The sequence below is a fragment of the Mobula birostris genome, chromosome 1 (genome assembly GCF_030028105.1).
Source record: "Mobula birostris isolate sMobBir1 chromosome 1, sMobBir1.hap1, whole genome shotgun sequence".
Classification (NCBI taxonomy): domain Eukaryota; kingdom Metazoa; phylum Chordata; class Chondrichthyes; order Myliobatiformes; family Myliobatidae; genus Mobula; species Mobula birostris.
In genome coordinates this window covers 151522296-151542593 of record NC_092370.1, presented here as the reverse complement: position 1 = coordinate 151542593, position 20298 = coordinate 151522296, and the positions used below count along the sequence as shown (strand labels likewise).

General features: G+C 42.2%; 1 protein-coding gene across 4 annotated transcripts in view; it reads left to right on the top strand.

Moving 5' to 3' along the window:
• The window catches only part of ubr1 (ubiquitin protein ligase E3 component n-recognin 1), a 288023-nt gene that overhangs the window by 45133 nt on the left and 222592 nt on the right, over window positions 1–20298 (top strand). For all 4 annotated transcript variants that reach the window (XM_072264036.1, XM_072264044.1, XM_072264054.1 and 1 more), the window contains exon 4: window positions 1491–1598. In XM_072264036.1, coding sequence (XP_072120137.1) covers window positions 1491–1598 — 108 coding nt within the window. The remainder of the gene's footprint in view (window positions 1–1490; window positions 1599–20298) is intronic.

The window sequence follows — 20298 nt, the reverse complement described above, 5'->3', positions numbered from 1 at the left end:
GGAAAAATAGAAAAACACTGCATATAATGAAAAATTATCTCGATTGTGTATTGAAAGAGTGGATTTGTCAACGTTGGAGTGAACATATGCCTCTTAACAGTCATGAAACAAGTAATGATCTATCGCGATAAACTGAAAATTGAGGTAATTGTGAATATTCAACAGGTTGGTTGCAGAAATTTAAGGAAAGGCATGTATCATGAAGCAACAGAGAAATTGAAGGGTTAGAGCAGTGTGCATTCATACAGAACAAGAAATCATGTCAGTTATAAAATAAAAGAAAGATTGTTATGACAAAAACTCTTAATGAAACATAAGACTGGAAGAAACATTTGCAGGGAAAAAAAGTCATCCAGCACAGTGCCGCCTCATTGTGAGAGCATCTGCTTTCAGGTCCCTCAACCACTTCTGATGTCCTCTTCACGATGATGTATTCTCTCCCTCAAGTTTCTCAGACCTGATGTAGTTGTAGTGTTTGATGCTGTATTTATCTCTTTTGGTAATTACAGAACATATTATTTTTGCATGAAGTCTGAATTTCATCTCCACAAAAAATCCCATGTTTGAGTGTACCATGACCAGCATCATTATTGCATTAAAATAAAATGTTGACTTTTCTCCACAGTCTTCATTGAATTTAATTACAGGTAAATGTAATTTTTTGTATTTACACCATACATAAAACCTTTTTTTTTAAAAAAGTAAAATACGGATACAGTGTACTTTTTAATCAAACTCTGACTGCATCATTGGTGGAGGCTGAAAGCCTGCCGTTGTTGATCAACAGCTGATTCAGGTATTCTCCCGATGCTGCCCTGCACACATTATATCTTCATTATATTAATGGTATGTAACAATTTTTACTGTTAATACATATGTGTGATGAACAAGTCTAAGACAAAGACTGCTTACTGGTAGCACATAAATTCAGTCTGACATGATGGTGATGCCAAACGGCCACTGACTGTCCACCTAGGCAGTGAGGAAGAGATGGCTTACTTTTCTGATGGTTCATTGTACACGTTATTTCATGCACAAAATTATTTTTAAAAACAATATAGACTACCTTCACGCTATATGTACAAGCTGTGCATAAATGTAAATGGATGTTATGACTTGTGTCCCATCCCCAAACTGTCTCATTATATAGATGCAAATATTTCAAAATCTGAAAAAATCTGGAATCCAAAACACTTCTGGCCCCAAACATTTTGGAAAAGTGGTACTCAACCTGTACCAGCAAAGTCTGAATGTGTGGGATTACCAGTCTTGCTGCAATTATTGGATTCTAATTCTCAAGTAAACCATATATAACTAAGGAACAAGGGGATCTCAGGCTCTGAGTTTGTGCAGACGTAGTTGTTCCTTTTTTGGTATCGTATCTATGTTGAAATATGTTAATGTCAGTAAGATCCTGCCATTTTTCTAACCGGTTTTCTTGAAGCAGGTATTATTACAGTAGTCAATACATGGTATGGTTTTGTGTTTAGATGAATTCTTCCCCTGGAGGAGGTTTTTGTGACTGTGGTGATATTGAAGCCTGGAAGACTGGACCAACGTGTATAAAGCATGAACGCAGTCCATCTGAGGACATAAAGGTAAGATTCTTTGTACAGTATTCTGTCTTCATTATTTGGTGCTTGGTGTTTTGGTGATTAAGTAAGACTGGATGGTTACTGATTGAAAGTATCCCTTGAAAGTATTCTTGGTACATATTGGCACTAAATGACATGTGTAGGAAAAGAGAAGAAGAGAGAATTTAGGGAGTTAGTTAGAGTGCAGAAAAGTAGGACTTCCAACCATTGAGGTTACTGCCCACTGTTTTGTAAATGGCAAAACTTGCCATGTAATCAGAAACAGAGCTCTTCACTTCAATTTAAAGTTGAGGCTTAAAGGAGGGTCTAGTGAATGATGTGTAATAAAATTTTTAAAAATTCACACATTCACTAGCAGGTATAATGTTATAGGGCTTTTCTTGAGACAAGGCTCTTGTATGGACCGTGTTAAGTAGACCACTTGATAGGGATGTTCTGATGGCAAAGATTCTAGTTATGGGCATTGGAAAAATACTTCCCAGAAGTTTTTCAATATTGTGATTCAGTTATACAATTTTTAAGATTAATTTTATTTGTCACATGTACATTGAAGCATAGTGAAGTGCATCATTTGCATCAGATCGGCAAGGGTTATGCTGGATAGCTCGCAAATATCGCCATACTTCCGGTGCCAACGTAGCATGACCACAACTTAATGATGCTAATTGAACGTCTTTTGCAATGTGGGAGGAAACCAGAGCACCAGGAGGAAATCCACAGTCACGGAGAACGTACAAACTCCTTACAGGCAATGCCATTGGGAATTAAACCCCAGCTGGTGAAAGCTGGTGCTGTAAGGTGATGTGCTAATCACTATGCTACCATGTTGCCCTTATCATCAACAATGGAAAACTCTGGAAACCAGTTAGCAGTTCAATAGCATCTTAATGCAATGTTAATGTTTTGGATGAAAGACCCTTCATTTGAACTAGGAGTTTTCCATTGTTGATGATAAGGGCAACGTGGTAGCATTTGAACTAGGACAGAAGTGTGTTTTAAGATGCCTCAACTCAGTTTAATCTCCCGGATTCAATTCTTTCCTACCTACATCCATGACTCTTGATCTTAATGATTTCAAGTTTGTTGCCCCGATCGTCTTATTTTCACTATGGATGTCCAGTCCCTACACACCTCTATCTCCGACCAAGAATGCCTGAAAGCTCTCTGCTTTCAGGACACCAGAACCAAGCAGTTCCCCTCAACCACCACTCTCCTCCATCTGGTGGAACTCTCAATAATTTCTCCTTCATCTCCTCTCATTTCCTTCATACATAGTGGCGTAGCCATTTTGCATGGTTCCCAGCTATGCCTGCCGTTTTGTTGGCTCTGTGGAACAGTCCATGTTCCAAGCCGACACTGGTATCACTCCCTAACTGTTCCTATGCTGCCTTGACAACTGCATTGGTGCTGCTTCCTGCACCCATGCTGAGCTCGTCAACATCATCAACTTTGCCTCCAACTTGCTCCCTGCCTTCAAATTTACCTGGTCCATTTCCCTCCTCTTTCTTGATCTCTCTGTCTCTATTTCTGGAGATGTCTTATCTACTAGTATCTTTTTTAAACCCACTGATTGTCACAGCTTTTGGACTATACCTGTTCCTACCTTGCTACTTGCAAAGATGCCATCCCCATTCTCTCAATTCCTGTGCGCCATCTCGTCTGCTCTCAGGACGAGGCTTTTCATTCCAGAACTCATGAGATGTCCTCCTTCAAAGAAAGGGGCTTTCCTTCCTCCAACATCAACTCTGCCTTCATCCACATCTCTTCCATTCCGTGCACGTCTGTCCTCACCCCCATCCACCTGCCACCCCACCAGGAATAGGGTTCCATTTGTCCTCACCAACCACCCATCAGCCTCGGCATCCAGTACATAATTCTCCATTACTTCCGCTGTCTCCAGTGGGACCCCACCACCAAGCACGTTTCCCTCCTGCCCTACTTTCTGCTCCCTACATATCTCCCTTGTCCATTCGTTCTTCCCCATTGATCACCCTTTAGGCACCTGTCCTTGCAAGCAGAACAAGTGTCACACTTGTCCCTACACCACCTCCCTCATTACCATTCAGAGCCCCAAACCTTCCTTCTAGGTGAGGTGACGCTTCACCTGTGAGTCTGTTGAGGGCATCATCTGTATCCGGTGATCCTGTGTATCAGTGAGACCCGATGTAGAGTGGGAGACCGCTTCACCGAGCACCTATGCTCCATCTGCCAGAAAAAGTGGCATCTCCTAGTACCCTCCTGTGCTGTCATGATGAGACCACACTCAGGTGGGAGGAACAACATCTTGTATTCTGTCTGGATAGCCTCCAACGTGATGGCATAAGCATGTCTCAAACTCTAGTAATTCTCTCTCTTCCCCACCCCCCTCACCATTCCCCATTCCTATTTTTCTCTCCTCTCACATTATCTCCTTACCTGACCACCTCTGGTACTCTGATCCCTTCCCTTTCTTCCATAGACTTCTGTCCTCTCCTATCAGACTTCCCCCTTCACCAACCCTGTATCTCTTTTCACCAATCGACTTCCCAGCTCTTTACTTCACTCCTCCCCCCTCTCCTGGTTTCACCTATTGCTTACTACCTTGTACTACTTTCTCTCCTCCTCCACCCACCCCCACCTTCTTACTGACTTCTCATCTTTTTTTCTCTGGTCCTGCTGATGTCTCTGCCCAAAATGTCGACTGTATGATTTTCCATAGATGCTGCCTGGCCTTCTGAGTTCCTCCTGCATTTTGTATATGTTGTTTGGATTTCCAGCATCTGCAGATTGTCTCTTGTTTGTATTTAAGATGCTGAGAAGGTAGGACAAAGGATAGATAGATAGGACAAGGGTTAGATAGAACAAATAGAATAGTTATGATGTGGTGAAGCTGGGATTGCCATGGGGGTAAGTTAAAGAGATCATCTGGCCAGTAGTTAAGGGGACAATAAGAGGGAGACTATGAACAAAAGCTATAAAATTGGTGAGTAAGAATACACAGAAAGATAAAAATTGCAAAATACTAACCTATTGGACATGCACAGCAGATTAGGATATGATAATGGAGAGAAATACTTAAGTAGAAGTGGCCAGAGAAACAGAAAATAAGTTTCTTGAATTTGATGGTAACTTGATAGCACTCCTAGGATCTATTACCAGCTCACCAATACCTGAGTTTAAATAGCAATTGAGCAATCAAGCACACGAGCATTAATAGAAGGACGTCCATTGATGTCCGCCTGCCTGTTCTGCCATTCAGTAAGGCTATGGATGACATTTTATCTCGGCACCACTTTCCTTCAGCAACCACCAATTCCTGATTTCTTCAATATCTTAATGTATTGATCTGTCTTCAATATACTTGATGACCAAGCCTCCATTCACGGGTAGAAAGTGCTAAAGATTCACCACTGTCTGGATTAAGACATTTTCTATCATTAGACTTGAATGACTATGTTGAGACAGTTTTCTGATTCTAGACACCCCTAGCATCTTGCCTGTCAAGCCCTATTTGATTATTTCATTGAGCTCACCCCGTTCTCTTAAACACTATAGAATTTACAGGATGTTTAATTTCTCCCCGGAATCAATTCAATGAATATTGATGACACTCTGTTGCAAATGTATTCATGCTTTGATGGGGAGATTGTAGCACTACATAATGTCTGATACAATTGGAGTCAGATATCCCTATTCATGTATTCTTGTCCTTTGACAGTAAAAGCCAAAATATCATTAGTCTTTCTAATTGCTGCATGGTAATTTTCAGTGATTCAAGTATAAAGGTAATCTGAACCCTCAGTACACCTTTCAAACTTTCAGTATTTAAGTACACATTACACTTTTTTCTCTCAAAGCGAATGACATCATACTTTGCATTATTTATTATTTTGCATGTTCTGAGCCCACACATTTAACCTATCCATATCTCCCAAAAGTCTCTGCATCCTCAGTCCATACAGCTGTAGTTTGGTATCAGCAGCAGTTTGGTATCAGCAGCAAAACTAGGAATTCTTAAGTTCAAGTTTGATTGTCATTCAACTGTACAGGTAAATAAAACCAAATGAAGCTGTGTTCCTCAGGGGCCAAGGTGGAAATCACAGAAGCACAGTAACACACAGTACATATAGAACATGTAATTATGAAAGCAGTAAAGCATAGTTACAAAAAATAGTCCAAATCCTTGTGTGTCAAGGCCTGTAGATTGGTGTATGGATATTGTCATGGAGCTATGTTTCTGCAAACACAAGCCTGCAGCAGTTGCCATCACATACTCATGCAGACACAAACACAACCCAGCTTGTCTTCCACCAACTGAACACTGGAAGGGCCAACCCCAACGCAGTACAGAATTCAGTCAGCTCTGGCGTCTCCTTATCCTGCGGTTGCAATAGGTGACCCCAAGGCATAAAGGCCTGTTCTGTGTCACAACCAAGGCTACATTGTTCCCCTGCCGTCAGCGACGCTAATGAAGCAGTGAATCAGACTTGGAACATTCTACATTACCAATGTCCGACAGTGTCTTGTGATCTCAATAAAAACATCCAAGGCAATCATTCCATTTGTTGGGTCACTCAGTGCATCTGAAGTCCCTAGGTGGCTGAAACAGGCTACAACGTGGTTCAGCTACTTTGCTGTTGAGCAGCTCAATAGACTTACACTACTTGGTGTTCTTGTGATTGGTCTTTTTTTTTTAAAAAAAGGACCAGGGATGATCAATTGCAGCTTTAGAGAGGATGCTGTAACCTCACATTTATGCGAGAAACCTATTTCTACCAACGTCTCCGTATATGTGTCCAAAACTCAGTTATGCGAGGAGCACCACTTTCCCGCCAGTACAAGTCACGTGCGCGCCCCTCACAATCTCACTCCCGCCACTCTCGCATTGGTTTTGGCAAGGTGTGGATGCGTGATCTTGCGCTCTTAAACTTTTGTTGGTTTTACCTACGGTGCAGTGATTTGTGCTTGAAACATTTAACTATGCCTCCTCAGCGTCTGATGTCATGTCCTGGGCCATCAGCCGCGCGGCAGAGAACCGCTTTAACACTTGGAAAAAAAGTTGGAAATTATAAACAGCACAGCATCAGCTGAAGGTAACACAGCTCTGGGTCGCTACTGCCGGGAACAGAATCTTGCCTTGAAAGTTATTTTGTTGCTTGACAGTGCGCCAGCCCATCCTAAACATTTGGACAGCATTCATCCTAACGTAACAGTGCGTTTCCTGCCCCCTAACACAACATCGCTGATTCAACCACTCGACCAAGGTGTGATCCACATTCAGGGCATGTGTATTTTTTTTTTACGGAGAGCTATCTCTCAGATGCTGCAAGCAACAGATGATTTTGAAAATCCCAGGAGTTTACCAATGGCGTGGGAATGGTGGAAGTTGGAACACTTGGCACAAATGGCGATGGACATGGACCCAAGTTTAGAACGGAGTCAGCATTTCAGTCGTTCCCTGCTGTCAACCCTTCTTCCCTACAAGCAGATTTATGCTGGAAAACAAAATGCTGCCAAGGAAACAACCCTTACCACTTCCTTCAAGTCGGTGTCATCTCCTGCTGCTGGGAGTTCTGTGGGTCTTCTCTCACCCCTTGCTGTGCTTGATATGATCCTGACGACCACAACCATCCACCTTATCCATGTAAAGCTGCCCGACACCACAACAACCACTCATCTCCCGGAGCAAACACACCTGCCATTGTTCATGAGTACTGTACACCCTAGGATGTTAACTTTCTATGATTTATTACATTGAATATTACTGTAAATTGATGAAATATAATACAAATGTTGCCTTGTGGTACTGCTTTTGTGACGTATTGGTGTGAAAATGAATAAATTACAGATACAGGTTTCCCCGCTATCCGAAGGTAGAGCGTTCCTACGAAACGGTTCGTAAACCGAATATCGTAAAGCGAAGAAGCAATTACCATTTATTTATATGGGGAAAATTTGTGAGTGTTCGCAGGCCCAAAAATGACCTACCAAATCATGCCAAATAACACATAAAACCTAAAATAACAGTAACATATAGTAAAAGCAGGAATTATATAATAAATACACAGCCTATATAAAGTAGAAATACTTTTCCACAATCATTGCTGGCACTGTTCGCCGTAGCGAAAATCTCACGCAAGTGCTGTCGGCAAAAGCACACTTTCCAGTAACCTTTAAGCTATGAAGCTGCCAAATCATACCAAATAACACGTAAAAATACACAGCCGATATAAAGTAGAAATAATGTATGTACAGTGTAGTATCACTTACGGGAATCGGGAAGACAGCGAGCATACTGATGATGGTGTGCTAGGCTGAGTCGTCGAAGGTTGGGGTGGTGCAGTGGCCCCCACCCTCTGGGCAGCGAACCGATCCTGATCCGCGAAGCACGCAAGAGTACAGCGGTGGCCGGGATGCACCCAGCACATCTTTAAGAAAACAGCTGAAATAAACAAGCTAATTAATTAGGTGCCCCCGGCACGTAATTGTCAGCCCAGATCAGAGGCGATTGCCAATTGTGTTGCCTCTGATCTGGGCTGACAATTATGTGCTGGGCGGCACCTAATTAATTAGCATGTTTATTTCGGCTTTTTTCTTAAAGATGTGCTGTGTACCTCCCGGCTACCGCTGCATTCTCTGCGAATCGGTATCTGTCCGCACAGGGTGTCATCTGTTTCCATTAGGGCAGGCGGGTCATCTTCTATGTCTGCCTGCCTCTGTCGAAGGTTGAGGTTTGTTGTCTGCTGTGGCTGATGTGGAAGGCTTGAAAAACGACAGTATGCTTGACTGCTGAGCCTCGCGCATTTTTCTATCATACAGTTCTTTGTAAGAAATCAAAACATCTTACAAGTATCCCCTAAACTGACATACCCTTTCAAAATTAGTCATACTTTATCATTGCCGCGAAAATCTCACGCAGTTGCTTCATGTTCAGTTCCTGGACAACTTCACTTTCACTACTGCATTCGGTTTGGATTGTTATCCTTTCCTCTTCCAATTGCATCAGCTCTTCATCTATCAGTTCTTGGTCATGGGATGCCAAAACCTCTTCAACATCATCTTCATCAACTTGCACAACCTAAACTCACTTTGTCCTTACTTCGTTCACCACGATCAAAAAGCTTAATTATGTCTAGTTTTACTCTAAGTGCAACACTCTTACGAGCTCTTTCAGGCTTTTCCGAAACCTTAGAACTCATCTTGCAAACGGGTGCTCACAGGCACGTGTTTAAACAATGCCGGCGAGAATGCAGTTCTGAATCCGGGAGAGAATGGCTGCTCGGGCTGTGCGCTGACTTTTTTTTCGTGCGCTGCTTTTTCTGCACGCTGCCTTTTTTCGTAACAGTGAAAACACCTGTTAGCGAAAACAGGTAACTAATGTAGGTCTTCGTAACAGTGAGGTTTCATAAAGCGAACGTTCAAAAAGCAGGGGATACCTGTAAAACCTATTTAGGAAGCCTGCTGGAACTCAGCCCTATTTTCTCCATTTAAGTAATTACTCACATTATGCGATTTCATATTATGCGTCGACTGCGAGGAACGTATCCCCTGAGGATAGGGTGTACTGTGAAAAATTTGCATATTGTCCAGTCAGATAGTGTCATTACAATGGTGCATTGAGGTTGTTCAAGATAAACCAATAAGAATGCAGGATAAAGTATTACAGCGGAGTGAGTACAGTGCATGAAGGCTAAGGTGAAAGGTCACAATGAGGTAGATTGTTAGGACAAGAGTCCATCTTATTGCACCAGGTAAGCATTCAGTAGTCTTGTAGCTGGGCAGAAGCTGCCCTTGAGCATGGTGGTACATGCTTTCAGGCTTTTGTATCTTCTGCATGATGGTAAAGAGGAGAAAAGAGATTTACTGGCGTGGGTGAGGTTTGATTATATAGGCTGGTTTACTGACAGTGAGAAGTACAGACAGTGCATGGAAGGGAAGCTGGCTTCTGTGAAGTGCCAAGGTATGTCCACAACACTGCAGCTTCTTGCAGTTATGGGCAAGAGCAGTTCAAATAAATGTATTATCAAAGTTCTGGACAGTATGTCACTATGTACTACCCTGAAATTCATTTTCTTGCAGGCATTTACAAGCAGAACAAAGAAATACAATAGAATCAATGAAAAACACAAAGATAAACAGCAAATGTATTTATAGTTTATTTTTTGTACGAACAAAATAATTAATGTGAGAACATGAGTTGTAGAGTCCTTGAAAGTGAGTCCGGAGCAGCAGGAAAGACTAGTGTGTGAATTAATTTATCAGATAATTTTTTTTTACTAATTCTCGCCTGTTGTCAATTCCCACTCCCACTGATTGTTCCTTCAATCTTTCTGTCAGGCTGGAAGCCTGCCACCAGATCTGTCTCTTGTAAGATGCAGCTTAAAACCTACCTTTGACTAAGCGTTAACATTGGAACATCCTGAAAATATAAGTTATATACACAACTTATAGCTGTATGATGTATCAGTAGACGGGATGTACTTTTGCTACTATGTGTTGCAGATCAGATTAAGTTGGTGATTGCAGATGGGCAAGTGCTTCTGTAGTTGGAACTACCTGGAGGGAAATTCCTCATGTATCTGATGTGTGCAAGTTTCCAAGCACCTCACGAACCCCTCTATCGGTATTAGTGTTCCAATTTAACAATTTGGTTGCTTCTTCTCAGATTACTGAAATAACTAAATTGAAAACTGGTAATTCTACACATGAAGTCCCATTCAATTTGCATCCACTAAAACAGCTGTTATCTCCTTATCTCAATCCCTCAATGCTACTGCATTGAATTCCTCTCTGATGTGTAAGAACGAGCATTTTTATCACACCTCAAACAAGTGTAATAATTGAAGAAATTCTGTAGAGATGAGGAATAAATTGTGATGGATGATAGAAAGGGATAATGCTTGTTGGTGCTGTCTGGTAACTTCATTTTCTTTGAATTCTACTCGAATAGCTTTGATTTTAGATTGAAGCTTAATCTACAATGGTGAATTGGTAGAGTAGAATGATAGAAATATTAATTGACAATAACCAAGATTTTGTATGGTTTCAGCTTTGGTGTGTCCATGTAGCTTTAGGTTTTTTTCCTTGCTTTCTTTTCTTCCTGAGAAATTGGCAGTGTTCCAGAGGACAATGAGTTAAACGCAGCTCTGAAATCAACTGGAGACACGTACTGTAAACACTTGAATCAGATTTTCCTGGAGTATTTCCCAGAGTGAAAATGTGAAGTAAACATTTGAGTTCATGCAGGTTGTATGTGAATGGGTAGCAATGGCAATCTTTCTTTCATCAGTTATCAGTCTTGATGCAATTTTTTTCAGATTTGTATGTTCCGAAGAATTTAGTTTACCAATGAAATGCTTGTCATTTTCAAATGAATATAGTTAATTTTCCTTACTTTAATCAAAAGATGACCAGAGAAATGATGTGGTCCAATTAAAGCAATAAGTTGATGAGTTTAAAATAAAAATGCAGCATGCTGAAAGTACTCGCCAGTTCTTTTCTACATCCAAAATGCTACCTGATATTTGTAGGCATTGGTTAAATATCATATCCCTTGGAATCAGTTTCAAAGACCCACTCCTTTTTGGCTGCTTAGCCAATTATTTTTTATCCAGCCTAAGTCCAGAAGGTGGGAAATTCACTAACTGCATAAAGTTTGATTCTATTTACAAATGAAGCAGCTCATATCAGAGTGCGGCAAGGTAATCAAAATAAACTGATAAAGCAGTACCATGAGGTGGCTGTGATCATCTCCAACAAGCAAGAGTAACAGCCGACCATAAATTTTCAATGGCATTTGCACCGAATCCTCTATCATTATCATCATCCTGGGGAGAAATTCAGCTAACCTGGCCATATAAATACTGTATATGCTATGGGTGTGACTCTCTACCTAGCACTTCCAAGCCTTTCCAACATCTAGAAGACACAAGTCAGTGATGTGGATGTGTTTGGATGAGTGTAGCTCCAACACTAACTGGACACCAACCAGTCAAAGCAGTCCACTTTATTGCTACCCTTTCATGCTAAATACTCTTCTCTTCACTACCAGTGTGCAATGGTTGTCATGTGTGTACCAATTACAGGTACACTGTGATGAGAGCATCATTGATGAAACTTTTACTGAGCTGGTCAAGCCCATTGTGACTGTTTCAGGAAGATGGGTGCTCATCAGGAAGAGTAATAGGAGTTGGCAGACAGTGCAGAGTTCCACTCTTTAACAGGTATATACCTTTTTAGATACTGTTGGGGTGTGGCAGTGGAGAGAGAATGATCTTTCAGGAGTTAGTAACAGCAATCAGGTCTCTTGTACTGTGAGTGGCTTAGAGGGGAGTTGTGCAGTCAGGCGATGATATTGCTAACAGGGGTGCATCATTACCCCAACTCTGCCATTTTCATTGCAACCATTCTTTACCCCACAGGCCGAGACATCCCACAAGGAGTTCAGATTCTCTATAGGGCAGAAGGGGTGGGGGCTCCTAACCTTAACAGTTTCAAGGCAAAGAGCAAGGTGTCAACTACTTCCATCATGGAGCTCCAATATGCAGATGATAACACCATCATAGCTCATCCTGAGGAGGATCTGCCGTGCATAATGGATGCTTTTGCCAGAGCATACAAACTCCTGGGACTTGATCTAAATATCAAGAAAACCAAAGCCCTGCACCAATCTGCTCCGATCGAGCTCCTAAACCTCCAACCATCCAAGTTGACAACATCCCTCTGGAGAACACTGATAATTTCCCATATCTTGGCAGCCTTCATCCTTCAAGAGCCACCATTGACCTTGAAATAAATCACAGAACAGGCTGTGCGAGTGGAGCTTTTGCCAGGCTGAGAGAGTGTTTTTGAAGATCGGGATATCGAGACCAACACTAAGCTTCTGGTCTATAAAACTGTAGTCCACCCCTCCCCCCCCCAAACTATATGGAGCATAATCATGGACAGCATACAGCAGGCACATTAAATCCCTAGAAAATTGCCATCAAAATGCTTCCGAAAAATTGAGAGTTAGCTGGAAGAACATGTGTACTAACTCAGCCTCCTGGAGAAAACTAACATTAACTCCATAGCCACAATTGTGACTCAACACCCATTGCAATGGGCTGGCCACATCATCCGTATGCCTGACTCCCGCCTCCCTAAATCACTCCTGTTCAGCCAGCTCAAGGATGTTAAGTGCACTGCTGGAGGGCAGCAAAAGCGGTTCAAAGGCAGTATCAAGACCCACCTGAGGAAGTGCCACATCAACCTGAATGGATGGGAGAAATTAGCACAGGAATGGGAAAGCTGGAAAAGGACTGTCTTTGAGCACTGAGATTAAGCGACTTCAACATAGGGAGAGACTGGGAAAGGCCCAACCAGGTACATCCACCACCACTTCTATGATATACACCTGCCAACACTGCAGTAGGACTTGTGGATCATGGATCGGCCTCTTCAATCATCTCAAGACCTTCAAGTGACCAGGAGAAGAATCATACTCAAACATGAGTGATCACTGATGATTGCTAGCTCAATAGTGAGGAGGACAGATAGGAGATCCTGTGGCTACAGAAGAAATCCAGGATGGTGTGTTGCCTTCTGGGTGTGAGGGTCAAGCATGTGCCTGAGTGAATGCAAAATATTCTTGAGAGAAGGGTGAAGTCAGAGGTCATTTTACATATTGGTACAAGTTACGTAGGTTTCCTCAAGGGATGAATTTTGGGAGGTAAGTAAGAAGTTAAGAAGCGGGTCTTCAAGGGTGGTGATCTTGCAATTACTCACAGTGCCATCTGTTAATAAGGTCAGAAATGCTAAGTTTAGCCAGATAAATGCATGTCTGAGAAGCTGGTGCAGGAAGCAGGAATTTTGGTTCTTGGACTATTCTTGGATCTCTTCTGGGTTAGAGGTGATCTGTACAAGGCAGTCGAGTTGCACTTGAACCAGAGATGGACTAATATTCTTGCAAGGAAATTTGTTAGTGTTATATGGGAGGGTTTAAGCTGGATTGGTGTGTGTGGAGCTGGGATTATGAGCAGGAACAAGTCATGGGTTAACGAGGTAGCCGACAAATATAGTTATATTAAGTGGGGCTCAGTGAAGCCAGGGAAAGAATACTCAGTTAAACTTCACTTATTTCAATACACAAAGCTTAGCAGGTAAGGTTGATGAACTTGGAGTAAAATCTCTGAGAGCAATTGGCTCTGGCGACTGGGGTGTTACAACCAAAACAGAAACATAGCTGAGGGAAGGGCAGGATTGGCAGCTCACTGTTCTGAGGTGCAGATTCTACAGCCATGACAGAGATACAGGTAAGCAAGGGAGGATATTGCCTTTTTCATAAGGGAGGAGGTAACAGCAGTACTTGCAGGACAACGTGAGCCCATGTGGGAGAATGTATAAGCACTAAGGGAAGGGCAGCTCCAGTGGATGAGGTAGAATTTTGAAATATATTTAGGAAAGTTTCCGTGCTACTAGGAAGGGTGGAATACCGGACTAGCTCTTAACGAATGAGCAGGCCAAATAACTGAAGTGGTATTTAAGGAGCACTTTTGCTCTGGTGACCATATTCTATTTGTTTTAAGATGGAATGGAAGAGGATAGGACAAGTTATGTTCCTAAATTTCCCTCTGGGGGTCAATAAAGTATTTTATTATTTGTGGGCCAAAGAGCCTGTACTGTGCTGTAGGTTTCTTAAATTGGAGCAGGGCTAACTCAGGGGGGAAAAGCAGGATCCAGCAGGTGGGAACTGAGTGCAATATGTATTTCTGTGCAGCTAAGTATAGATTTTGGAAAGTCAATCAAGCACAGGACTTAAATTATGAATGGGAGGACAAGAGTATTATGGAATAGGGCCTATGAGTACAGGTGCATATTTGATTGAAACTGTCACAGGTAGTCAAATTGGCGAGAAGGGTGTTTAGCTCGCTGTATTTCATCAGTCAGGGTATTGATTATAGGAGTTGGGATACATGTAGTTGTGTAAGTCATTGGTGTGGCTGCACTTGAGGTACTATGTACAATTTTAGTCATTCTATTATAGGGAAGATGGTATACTGGAAATAGTATGGAAAAATAATTACAAGTATGTTGCTAGGATGAGAAGACCTGAATTATAGAGGGGATTTGGCTAGGCTAAGTCATCATTCCTTGGGATGTTGGAGAATGAAGGGCAACCTTGTAGAAGTGTTTAAACTTGTGAGGGGAATGGTTGAGGTGAGTTGTAACAGTCTTTTCCCCTGGATTTGAGAGCCAAAACATAGGTTTTATGGTGAGTGGAGAAAGATTTAAAGGGAACCTTTTTCGCACAGTGGTGAATATATGAATAAGCTACCAGAGGAAGAGGTTGAGACAGGTACAACAGCATCATTTACTAGATGCACAGAAGGGAAGAGCTTAAAGAAATATGGGCTGAATGCAGGAAATTGGAGCACCGTGATCACATGGACTGATTGGTGTGAAAGGCCTGTATCTGTGCGTTATTACTCTATGACCTTGGCTACTGTGACATAATCTCTTCAACCCAGGAATTCTGTACCTGGAAGGGCAAAGTCAGTAAGCAGAAAGGAAAACCACCTTCAGGTTCCCCTCCAAGTCAGTCCATCTTGATTTATAAACAAATTGCTGTTTCTCCGTAGTCATTGGTTCTGAATCCTAGAACTGTTTAGTCAATAGCACCATGGGAACACTTTCATGAGAAGATCCGCAACTATTCAAGAGGGTGGCTCATCACCACCACCCTTAGGGAAGTTAGAGATGGGCAAATAAATGCTAACCTTGCCGGCAGTACTCACATCATGAAAAATAAATGACTACCCTAACAAGAGATGGTATGTCTGCAACTGTACATAGTTGTGAATATCCAGTGATTCAGTTTCAGGTAGTTGTCAGACAGATGGAGTTGGTCGATAAGACGGTTGGTGATGAAGCCTTCCTGATATCAAGAGGGAATTTCTGTTCTATATCATCCATTGGAGAAGTAGTGTGATTATATTAAACCATTGGAGAAATTGAAAAAGGTTTTGTGATGTAGAGCAGGATATCGTCACTGGACTTGAGAAAGTCAACATTTTGACAAGAAGGGATTCGCAGCAAGATCAATGGTGTAGAAGAATCTAAAGTACAAGCGAGAAACTTCACGGAGAATGCAGGTACAATCACCAGGGGATGTTAGAGTATATTTTGATTTCCCACTTTTTTTTTTGCAGGGTTTTTGAGTTTAGTTTAGGCTGCCTGGTTGCTGTTTGAAGTGACTGCCTCAGTCTTGACTCCACTTCTTAGATTTGGCATTTATCAGTGGTAATATAGAGTTTATTGATGCCTTGTTTGTTCTTGTAGCCTTAGCAAACTTTGACAGATCTGTATTCCACAGGTAGTCTTGAATTAACTATAAGCAAAAGATCTGTTAGATGGTCTTGAGGTATGCACTCCATGTGAATCTGCTTAGACGGTAAGCCAGTTTGATCAAGGTTTTGTTGGTCCTGTGTGACCAAGCAAAAGTGGAAGTTGTTAAATCTAACCTAACTTTCACAGCCACTGGATAATAGGTGTCTGATGACACCACAGTTGCTGGCTAAATCAATGTTGGTGATGAATTGGTGTATAGGAGGAAATTCGATAATCAGGTTGGATGGTGCCACAGCAACAATATCTCCCTCAATGTCAGCAAAACTAGCTGATTATTGACTACAGGAGAGAGAATTTACTGATCCATGAGCCAGTCCTCATTAGATATAGTCATAGTCATACTTTATTGATCCCGGGGGAAATTGGTTTTCGTTACAGTTGCACCATAAATAATTAGTAATAATACTATAAATAATTAAATAGTAATATGTAAATTATGCCAGGAAATCAGTCCAGCACCAGCCTATTGGCTCAGAGTGTCTGACTGTCCAAGGGAGGATTTGTAAAGTTTGATGGCCACAGGCAGGAATGACTTCCTATGACGTTCTGTTTTTCATCTCAGTGGAATGAGTCTCTGGCTGAATGTACTCCTGTGCCCAACCAGTCCATTATGTAGTGGATGGGAGACATTGTCCAAGATGGCATGCAACTTGGACAGCATCCTCTTTTCAGACACACCGTCAGAGAGTCCAGCTCCATCCCCACAACATCACTGGCCTTACGAATGAGTTTTGATTCTGTTGGTGTCTGCTACCCTCAGCCTGCTGCCCCAGCACACAACAGCAAACATGATTGCACTGGCCACCACAGACTTGTAGAACGTCCTCAGCATTGTCCGACAGTTGTTAAAGGACCACAGTCTCCTCAGGAAATAGAGACGGCTCTAACCCTTCTTGTAGACAGCCTCAGTGTTCTTTGACCAGTCCAGTTTATTGTCAATTCGTATCCCCAGATATTTGTAATCCTCCACCATGTCCACACTGACCCCCTGGATGGAAACAGGGGTTACCGGTACCTTAGCTCTCCTCAGGTCTATCACCAGCTCCTTAGTCTTTTTCACATTAAGCTGCAGATAATTCTGCTCACACCATGTGACGAAGTTTCCTACCGTAGATATCAGAGCTGGAGAGGATAAGTAATTTTATACTGCTTGGCATTATCATATCAGAGGATCTGTCCAAGGACCAGCCCATTAAGTGCCATTTCAAAGAAGATACGATAGCTTCTACTTAAAGTTTGTGCAGATTTGGCTATCATCAAAAACTTTGACAAACTTCTATAGATGCACAGTGGATTGTTCTAACTGCTTACATCACTGCCTGGTGTGGAAACGACAATGCTCAAGAACAGAAAAGCCTAGAAAAGTGCTAGTTACAGCCCAGACCATCACAGGAAATGTCCTCCCACTATTGAGAAAACTTACAAGGAGCCTTGCCACAAGGCAGCATCTATCTTCAAGGACAGCTACCTTCCGGGCCATGCTGTCTTCTAGTTACCATCGGGAAGGAGGTGCAGTAGCTTTGAGTTCCACACCAACAAGTTCAGCAACTGTTATTACCCTAGGACCATCAGGTTCCTGAAACAATGTGGATAACTTCACTCACCCAAACTGTGGACTCACTTTCAAGGACTCTACAACTGGCGTTCTCAGTATTGTATTTGCTCAGTTTGTCATTCTTTGTAGTTTTTCATTGGTTCTACTGTATTTCTTTGCCCTCCTATGAATGCCTGCAAGAAAATGAATCGCAGGGTAGTGTATGGTGACATGTACTTTGACAATAAATTAACTTTGAACTTTGATCTCGTGCTCAAGACTGCAGTACTTCAGTTGCTGAAAGTACTCAATGTAACTCGAGCATATGTTCTATGAGAAATGGTTAATGCTGAGAGTGGTTATTTTTGTTTTGGGATCAGCAGTTTATCGTGGAACATGATGTGTGTGCAGATTATCCCATCAAATTGCTAACTAATTAGCCTGGTAAATGTTGAGCTAAGATTACAGAACTGATCTACTTTGTTCTTATTTTGTGTACAACGTGACATGGCTGCTGTTTTTTATCTAGCTAATTGAACTTGATGCTTGCTTCAAAAAATAAGCTCCCTATGGCCTTGCAAATCATCTCATGAGGTACAAATACAATGCAGATCCCAAATAGTGTGCTGGGTGTCAGATCTTATCGTCTGATTTCCAACATTGACCCTGCCCTAAAATCATTTGGTCCATTTCTGTCTCTCCTTTCTCAATCTCTCTGCCTCTATCTCTGGAGTCAGACTGTCTACTGCCATATTTTATTAACCTACAAATTTCCACGTTTATCTTGACTATACCTCTTCCCACCCTGTGTCCTGTAAAAATGCTATTCCCTTTCCCTGATTCCTTCATCTCCACTGCATCTTTTCCTTGATGAGGCTTTTCTTTCCAGGACATCGAAGGTGTCCTCCTCCTTCAAAGAACAGAGTTTCCCTTCTCACCTTGCCCATCTCTTCCATTTCCTAGACATGCGTGCTCACACCATCTTCTCGTTGCCTTAATGGGGATAGAGTTCTGTGTGTCCTCACGTAACACCCCAAGAGCATCTGCATCATTCTCTGCAACTTTCATTAGCTCTTCAACAGGGTCTTGCCACCAGACACATCTTTACCCTCTTCCCCCCACCCCCCTCACCAGCTACTCGCTACTTTCTACACTCTTTTCATGATTTCCTTCTCCATTTATCCTTCCCCACTAATGTCCCTCCAGGCATATTTCCCTGCAAACGACAGAAATGCTACACCTCCTCCCTTACCCCCATTTATGGTCCAAAACAGCCCTTCCAGGTGAGGCAACACTTTACATACAAATCTATTGTGGGTATCTATTGTATCTGATGCTCCTATTGCAGCTTTCTAGTATTGGTGAGACCCAACATAAATTGGTAATCGCCTTGCCAAGCATTCCAGCTCCATCTGCCAAAAGCTTCATATCCTAAAGTTAAGTACATAATTGCACTGCCTTCCCTGTCCAAAAGAGAGGGTTTTCTATATTCTGCATTCCTGTATGCAGTGCAAGAATTGTGTGTCCATCACACCTTTGCACTGACTATCCCAGCTAATAATTGGTAATTAAAATCGTCCAGGGTTCAAAGTACTTTATACAACCTTCAGATTCATTTCCTTACTGGCAGCTATGAGACAAAGAACGCCAGTAGAATCCATTAAAAACAAAAGGAGACAGTCAAACAACCAATGTGCAAAGAGAAAAATACAAATTCTGCGAACAATAAAGCAAGCAAACAGCATTCATAACTGAAGTTCACAACACCAGGCATCACTGCTGCTGGTCTAGCAGAGTTGAGCAAACTTAAACTTGACTCCCCAACTAACTCAACCCGGCTAAGTGCTTAAATCATCCTAACAGTGGGTTGTTTCTTGCCCATGGGCTTGGGCTTCGCTTCCTCGATAAGGCCAGTACCTGACCTTTCCAATTTGGCTCATCTCTTAAATCAATCAAACCTTTGTGCCAAAAGTTAAGGACTGTTCACAGATCTGATAGAAATAAGCTTTGAACACACAATGCTGTAAACAACTCATTTAATTGCCAAGTTACTAAAAGTGGTACTTGTCTTGGAAGCACGCCTGGGTTCCTTTAACTGCAGCGCCCCATTCCACAGTGTCAGTTGTGACCTAACCTGTGGTTAGTCCAAATGCAAGAGACCTCACCAGCGGTGTGCTCATTTTTTTAAATATACTCTGGTCACTTCTCTCTGACCCCACCTAGGTTGATCCTTTGTCCAGCTCAACCCATCACGTGACCATTACCTTGGGCACTACAGGCCTAGGTCTGCAGAGACAATACCTTGGTTACCCAGCAGCCAGGTCACCCTTCCCCAACACATCACACATTTGGTCCCAGCAATTGTTCCTTGGGCTCTCTGACTGACATTGTAGGATTCTTACTACGACCTTGGATCTTTCCACACCTCACGTTGCCTCCGTCTGTTCCAGCACCTCTAGCCTGGACACACTATGACCATCCTGCCCCAGCAAGACTCCAGCCACAGCACGAAAGAGCCAGATCACAAAGGCAATTCAGGCTACGTCCACATTACGCCAGATAATTTTGAAAACTAAGCTTTTTCTCTTCGTTTCTGTCCACACTGAAACGATGTTTTCAGCCCCCGAAAATGGAGATTTTCAGAAACTGTCTCCAGAGTGAATAAATCTGAAAACGCCTAATATCCTTGCAGTGTGAACGGGGTAACCGGAGCTTTTTAAAACCGCTGTCATGACGTGCCAGAACAGATGGCGACAGAGCGGCATTTCATTGTCATCTTCTTCTTATTAGTACTTTACTGTC